Source organism: Gastrolobium bilobum, unplaced genomic scaffold, assembly GCF_033153095.1.
Source record: "Gastrolobium bilobum isolate Gb01-03AN ecotype WA unplaced genomic scaffold, APGP_CSIRO_Gbil_v1 utg2831, whole genome shotgun sequence".
In the NCBI taxonomy this organism is placed as follows: Eukaryota; Viridiplantae; Streptophyta; class Magnoliopsida; order Fabales; family Fabaceae; genus Gastrolobium; species Gastrolobium bilobum.
In genome coordinates, this window is record NW_026899212.1 from 557,882 (window position 1) to 566,365 (window position 8,484).

At 30.3% G+C, this 8,484-nt stretch overlaps 1 protein-coding gene across 1 annotated transcript; it reads right to left on the reverse strand.

Annotated features, from left to right (window-relative positions):
* Positions 1–7,250: 7,250 nt before the first annotated feature.
* On the reverse strand, positions 7,251–8,246 carry LOC133288330 (acidic endochitinase-like). Its single transcript, XM_061486060.1, has one exon. The coding sequence runs from the start codon at positions 8,244–8,246 to the stop codon at positions 7,251–7,253; it is 996 nt and encodes a 331-aa protein (XP_061342044.1).
* Positions 8,247–8,484: the final 238 nt, after the last annotated feature.

An 8,484-nucleotide genomic window follows, 5' to 3' on the forward strand; every position in this document is an offset into this window, starting at 1 on the left:
ACGTGTTGATGAGTATTATTAATTTAGTTTTATTTTTTTGTTAAATTATTAAATATTAAATGAAATATACACTATCTAAATTAAAAATATTATTCAATATTAAAACGTGTCCTAACGTGTCGAAATCCATAATTTTTTAGGATTGACGTGTCGAAGTGTCGTGTCGTATCGGTGCTACATAGATCATAAGGATCGTAAACTTTTTTTTTTTTTTTTTTTTTAAGTTTGCGTCGATTTTTCGTTATTTTATTAACGAGTCTCTTCAATTCTTTCTGCGAAGAAGGTACACGTAGAAAATAGACGTCGTGTCAAAGATTATACGAGGCTCAGAAAGCCACAAGTCGCTTTCAATTTCAGATCTTACTAAAAACAACAATTCCTTTTTTTTTTAAACAAAAACAACAATTCTATTAAATATATTTATTTTTTTTTAAATATTTATGGAATAATATTCTAATTTTCTGTAATTTTTAAAACAATACATCAGTTTTTTTAGCAAAATATCTTATTAATAAAAAATATTTCAAAAATATTTTTTAATGAAAACGAACATTTTATTAAAAGGGGTTTGTTTACCTGAGAAAAGGCGGATTTATATATAAAGCTATGTTTTATAGATTATTACAAATATTTTATAATCAACAAACATAGAAGAAAAAAGGGAAAATTTCATTTTTATCCATTATAATTGTGATTTATTGTTTTGCCCTTATGTAATTTTAAACTTAGCTAATCAACTAACATAGAAGAAAAAAGGGGGAAATTTCATTTTTATCCATTATAATTGTGATTTATTGTTTTGCCCTTATGTAATTTTAAACTTAGCAATTAAATTTATTGTGCTTAAATAATTTATCATCTTACCTCCGGTGACTTCAAATTTTCACTTAGACACTTTGTGGTTAGAATTTTTTTCATTTAAACCCCTTATGATTACAAAATAAAAAATTTAAAAATAAATGTTTTAAATAAATTTTTCCTCTTTTTTATTTTATATCTTCACCTAATGTATTTAGGGTTTAAAAAATAAAAATAAATTTTAAAAAAAATTCACTTATTTTTATCAAGAAAATAAATTCAAATCAAATATTATTTTATTTTATCTATGGTTTACCTGATATCGTTATAACGTTATCTAAAAAAAGTAAATATCTTATTTGGATAATACAAATTTAATTTATCTTAAATAATATTTTTTAATTTCAAATATATTTTTAAAATAAATAAAAAGATTAAGATAGTTTATAAATTTATTTCAGAATAAATAACTTGAAATAATTTCTAAAACCTAAATGTATTACATGAGAATATAAAATAAAAGAGAGAAAAAATTTATTTTGAATACTTTTTAAAAAAAATTATTTTTTAAACCACAAGGGATCTAAATGAAATTTTTTGTTACTACAAAGAGTGTAAATAAAAATTAAAATTATAGAGGATTAAATGATAAATTATTTCATTGAGTTTAAGGGACGAGTTTAAAATTACAATAGATCAAATGACAAATTACAAAATCACGAGTTTAAGGGACGAGTTAGTAGGGTTGGATATGTGTTCGATTCCCGCTGAATGCATTCTTGGGGAGGGGGCTGAACCTTTAGCCATCACTGTTCCTCCGCATTCCGGATTAGTCCCATAGCCGGCTCAAAGAGTCGAAGCTCGTGGGGATACCGGAGGGAGCCAACTCGTCTCAAAGAGATAATTAGGATTGGGTAACTCCAAAAAAATCACAGTAAGTGAAAATAAAATTTTCTCAAGAAAAAATAAAAAGTATATAAGACTTAATAAATTACAGGAAATATGGTAAATTATAGGAAATAGTGAAATACGGGTCGCCGTCGACTAAACCCTTTAAATGATCAAAGTAGAGTTAAAGGGCGAATATTCAAATTGAATTACAGGAAAATAAGTAGGAAACAAGAATTACAGTAAACTCAAACTAAAATCAGTGTGGTGATTGAATTCAATTGAGTGGTCCGATTACATTGAGTACGTACATTATTCGCAGACTGGATCCAAAGTTTAGTTATTGACGGATCAGAATTGTAGAATGTATATTAAGATAAAATTATTTTAAGATAAGTTATTTTTATTCGAGAGAGTTATATTTTTTAAAAAAATTATTATAAACTTTATAAATTATACTATGTATTTCTGAGAATAAACTTGATTTAAAATGTATTTCCAAAAATATATAATCTAATTTGTAAAAAAGTTTAAATAAAAAATTTATAAATATAACTTATCTCATCTTTATAAATATGACTTTTCTCTAAATAATATATATTTTGAACAAAAATCGAAATGCACCTCATTTCCAAATTCAAAGTTCCTAGGTACGGTACCTATAGCTGGCAAAACGGGCTCAGCTCGGCGGGTCAACCCTCCAAACGGAGCGGGACGGGCTGAGTTTTTCAACCCATCTCAAAAGCGGGGCGGAGTGAGCTCATTTTTTGGCGGGTTGATGGCGGGCATAGGCTGGCCGAGGCGGACAGTGTAAAATAGGCTCGGGCTGGCGAGCCAACCCGCCCAACCCGCCAAACGAGGCGAGGCGGGCTAAGTTTTTCAGCCCACTTCCAAAAACGGGGCGGCTGGCTCATTTTTTGACGGAATGGGACGGGGTGGGCTGGCTTATTTTTTAGCGGATTAATGACGAGGTGGAGCGGGGCGGGAGCGGACAGCCTACTTTGCCACCTCTATATGTAAAATAAAATAAAATTAAAACATTAGCATGTCTTATTACCTAGTCCCTATGGTAGTGAACCCTACCATTGTGTCTTATTCACTTGTCCATATCGTAGTGGACCCTTCCTCCATGTTATAAAATTGATATATTTTGATTGAGATAATAGCATCCCATAAATTTAAAAATTCTCTCTTTCGTCGTACTAAATCCATGTTTATATTAAAATAAAATATATTTTTTAAGAATAATTAAATTTATTAAATCATTTTATTTTAATTAAAAAATATGTTATTATGAAATTGTTAACTTTCTAAATATAATTTTAGTTTAATTAATTATGCATTTTTTTTACAATTTTAGATATTTTTCTTAAACAGTAGTTTATATATATATATATATATATATATATATATATTTATAGCCAGTATTTTTTATATTTTACTTGAATTAAATTTTTCATATTTTTGAATATTTTTGTTATAAATATTATTTTTCATTATAATTTATATTTTACTTAAATTTAAAATATTCATATAATAAAAGATACTTGCTGCTAAATGACTAAAACGTCTTTTGAATCTGACACAACACAAATTGATTTTTTTTTTCTTCAAACAACTAGATGTTTCTTCTTTTAACGCTTTTATCGGGTTCAGAACTCTACCGAGTCTACCCCAATCGAAGGAGTAGATTTTTGCTAAGTATTCCTTATCAAAAATAGAAAAAAGAAAGATATGGAAAGAAATAATAATAAAAGTAACGATAATAAAAATATGTTAATTTTTTCTATTTTTTAATAAAAAAATGTATTGAATGATCGGTTCGTAGTATGGTAAATATTTTTCCACTGATGGCAGCCTGGAATATACATTTTCTTAATAGGAGGATAACGTGTTTTCTCAAGAGAGTTTCGCGCTTGTGAGCCGCTGATTTGCGGTCGCAGATTGAAGATTTGGAGTTTTTCACCTATGTAAAGCAAAATGTGTAACAATTTATGTTTAATTTTCTAAATGATTGATCAATCCGATCTTTTTAACAATATGCTTTTAAATCGTACATTATTTTGTGATTTTTGAAAAAATCAGCGAGCGCCTCTTACGCATTGAATTCTGCAAGACGCCGTGTTATTTTCATACATATTTAAGTCCGCACTTCTTCATACGGCAAGCTTCTTTGCTATTACAGGAGCACGGATCATTGAGTATAATATTAATATTATAATTATATATTTTAAAAATATATAATTATAATATTAAAATTATTATTTTTCTCTCCAATATATATATATATATATATATATATATATATATATCAGCCTAATTTCATTAGTGAGATGCACTTATTATGGAAGTATTTTAGAAATTTTCAGGCGCAGTTCGTGGCAGACATACTTCATTTTTTTGCACAAACATATGTAGAGTGACATGTGACTTGTGAAAAGAATTAATCTGATGAATATTATATAATTCAACTTATGAGTAAAAAAAGCTGATGGATGATATGCCATACCACGTTTAGCTTTCAAGTGCAATGATCCCTTCAACATTTCGGAAGTTTCTTTTGTAATTTTGCGAGTAAAGGACGTGGCTTTTCCACTGACAAAGCACCTAAACAGTACTAATATAAAAAGTCGTGTACAAATGACAATGATAGATTGATAGTGTTTATTTGGATCGTCCTTAAAAAATAAAATAAAATTATGCATGATTTTTTTTTAAGTAAAGCATTTTCGTATTTGGAATCTTGGATGCAATTAAAAAATGTTTAATATTTTTTATGTTGTTAAAAAATAAAATTATTTTCTATATATATATATATAAAAGTGTGCGAGAAATATGTTATCTTTTTTTATTTTTCCTTTTCATATAGCTATACAAAGGTCTTATATACTTTTATGGGAATTGCTTTTGTTATGTAACATAACCTAAAAGCAAATTTTCTACTCTCACAAAAAGAGGAAAGAGAATAGGAAAAAGAGAAAAAATTTAAAGTGGGTCCCATATAAATTTGTGTGTGTAGGAAGATGTTTTTAGGTTATGTTACATAATAAAAACAATTCCCTACTTTTATATGTGTAAAAAAGATAAAATCATCTCTTATAACATAATAAATAATAATCTCTTTAAAAAATAGTTTAGATGTTAAAATAAAAAGGGTACTTTTTTATATGAATTCATCTTATTGTACACTCAGTGAACCCGTCACTAAACCCGTATACGCATCATGTAACAAAAATTTTTAGTTTTTACTGCATACACAATTTAGAAGAGAGAAAAAGTGAAAGCAAGAGAGAGAACTAAAAACCAATGGACCCCAACTAACTTAGTGTCTGTAGGAAAAAACTAAAAATCTCTGTTACGCAATAGATATATCCCTATAATAATTGTGTCTGTACATGTTTCACGCTTCAATCTTATATGTAAGTTCAATTATGTAACAATCCTCCATTGCAATTCACCAGTGTGGGAACACTAACAAGTAACAATCCCATTAATTAGAACGTGAAACCAGCGAACCTAATGTCCTAACTTCTCAGGTATTCCTGCAATCAAGAGTTCTTCCAAGCAGGGTGAAGTTGTGCTTTATTTGAGACAAATTCACTACAGTTGTTGCTTACCTGATAATTGTCCCGATCACATAAATAATAAATTAATAAAAGAGTATGATTTCTAAGAGGATTAATATTTCAATCACTAATTTACTATTTCATTTAAGTTGGATAAATTTAAATAATAAAATTGAATATGCAAATAATATCTAAAAGTAATTAAAATAAAAGCAACAAAAAATAAATTAATTTAAAATAAGAATAATAAAAAATGCGAATAAGAACAAAATTAAGAGTGTAAGGAGTTATCAAGAATAAGTAGTTAGGGTTTTGACTTCCACTAACTTTTACTTATGTAACTTAATTTAAATTATAAATCAATTCTCCTTTTAATATCGTCATTTAATTCAACATAATTTGTTAAAACTCAATATCTTAGTATCCTAACCTTAACTACATTTTAAGAAACCCGACGTCTTAGCATCTCTTAAAAGACTTAGCATTACAAATAGAGAATTATCAAGATTGTACATTTTCATATTTCTATTTCTAGAATCATAAAAAAATGATGAAATTATTAAATCCAGTTCATATATTAATATTTCTATTGTCATATATGAACTCAAAATCAATCCTCAAACGGAAAACCATACAAGCATTATACATAGAATAATTCAATCAATATTAAAAGAAAATATTGTATTGAAAAAGATAAATCAAATCACATAACATCCAGATTCATTTAGTTGAATCTAATCTTAACACGAGAAAATTGGAAACACATTAATTTTATAAAATATTTATTTTTACCCGCTCAAAACAATCTCTCTCTCTCTCTCTCTCTCTCTTTTGGTAAACAATAAGGCTTTAAGCCCAAACAAACGGAAACAAACTATCTCAAAACAGAAACAAGAATGTTCCTAAATCTAAAAACAGAACTGAAATCAGAAAAAAAAGCCATCTAATTTTTTGGAGGGGAGAGTGGAATGTCATATACTCCTTCTGATCCGTATATTCCAGCAAAAACAATCTCTCTTTATAAACACACCAATTTGTCCAGTTTCAAATAAATGCTGAGAATCATCATTAACTTGTTTGGCATGTAGGAGCAAATAAACACAAACTCCATGTCCTATAAGCCCATACATTTTCTGCACTAAAGTTGAAAATAAAGACTCGAAGTAAACAACAAACCAGCAAAGTATATTTATCAAAATTATGGATCAAGTCAGCACCACCAAAATTCAGAGTGCAGTCCAAAACAGGATCCAAGACCATGTTCTCACAACCAACCCAAGAATCTACCATTGGGAATACCCGAAATCAACATATAGGAGATCAAAGCATACTCAACTCTTACGAATAGAGGGAAAGCACTAATAGTCCAGCACAAAATATAAGGAGCATGTAAACGAAAATTTCTGATAAAATAAACTATGCATTTTATCAAACCCATATGAAACAAATAAAAAACAGCAACCAGCAGCATGTAAGCCAAATACAAATGAATCCAAAACTAGCAAAAAACTCGCAATAGATCATGAAAGAGCTGGTTGGCTAGATGATCTCAATTTTAGAAATTTTTATTTATGCGGGCAATATTAATTACTTAATTTTATATTTTAAAATTAATCGAGTTAATGAATATTTCAATTTTAACTATTTTGATTAGTCCATTATGATCGCGACGAGTTTAGGTATAGTAGATTTTAGCATAATGCTGGTTTACATGACAATGGATCCGGTAAACACAAATTCTCTTTTTAGGTATCTGGCTAGGTCTCTTTGTAACCTATTTATATTACGGCCATGTGTTGTCATCGTAAGAAGGTTGGCTGGTTAATTACATGAGACGAAACATGCTTTGATTCGCGTTGATTGGTTACATATACATAACACCTAGGAAATCAAAGCTTGACTAGCTATAAACCACAAAGGTATATAATTAACCAGTCGTTTATTCCACACATACACATAGGCTGCAAAGTGTATAGTCTGCACGCCCATGCCCATATTCTAATATGGTTTTGGTAGGAAGCGGCGCAGAGCTGCGGACACACAGTCATATATTGCGTCTGAAACTGCTGTCACAAATTGCAATACATCTTTTGGTACATACTCCTTTATCTTATCACTGTATTGACATTGAACATCACGGAATCTGTCCCAAAGCATGATTCCTCCATAGTTGGAAGCCTTCTTTATGTAGGGAAGTACATCAGAAATCAGCACTTCTGGTTTTATAAAACCCCCACTTGGAGCTGCATCAGGCGCTGCTGGTAAGCCCATGAATACCGAATTATTGGGTAGAACTAAGGAGGTCCAAGCGTCCCATGAATTTAAAAGCAATGCAGTATTGCCATCTGAATATTGACAAGGAGGGTTGTTGTAGAACTGAACAAATATATAATCGAAAAGGCCAGTTTTGATAGCTGTGCCAAGGTAGTAAATTGGGTTAGTAGGACATTGTGGGGCTGCAGACAAGTAGAATTTTTTGGGTTGTCTGAGAGTATCTAGTTCCCTTGCAAGGTCATCCCAGTAATTCTCTGTTTTTTCGATGTCAAAATCAATGCCATCCAAAGTGACACTTCCTAGTGGACCAAATTTGCCACTGAGGAAGTTATCATAGAGGTACTCGGCAACATTCTTTGCATCCTCGGGTGAGCAGAGGGAGTAGTCTCCAACTCCACCTCCGAGTGAAAGGAACACTTTGACACCTTTATTCTGGCAGTGTTCTATTTCGGGTTGTAGTTTGGTACAAGGGCTCCAGTCGCCACAATGGCCTGCGAAGTTCCATATTGGGGTTCTGTCACAACCGAAGGTAGTAAGGAAAGCGAGGATCACAATCTCGTAGTTTTCAGTGTCACATGTGGCGGTCAAGTTGCCATCGCCATTGTTTTGGCCCCAATAGATGGCGATCCCACCAGTGGATGCCTGTGAAGACTTGATGGTGAAGGAGAATGTGAAGAGGGACAAGAGAATAAGGATGAATGCTTGCCTTTCGGAAGCCATGTTTGAGAGGTATGTTGGGGTTGTCTTTGTTTAGCTAGCTTGATGACAATAAAGGCAAGAGAAGCAACCTACTTATAATGGGAGAAATCATTTTTGTACATCAAAATATTACTTGTACTTATACCATACTTATTTGAAAAATAAAAGTTGGAGTGTAGTTTTTTTACAAGGTTTATACATCGTTGCCTAACTTTCTAAAAAAATTCTTGCAAACTAGTTAAGAATACATTTGCTTATT

What these genes read in the sequence shown, in the direction of transcription:
- LOC133288330 (XM_061486060.1), bottom strand. Translation starts at nt 8,246, where the DNA reads ATGGCTTCCGAAAGGCAAGCATTCATCCTTATTCTCTTGTCCCTCTTC.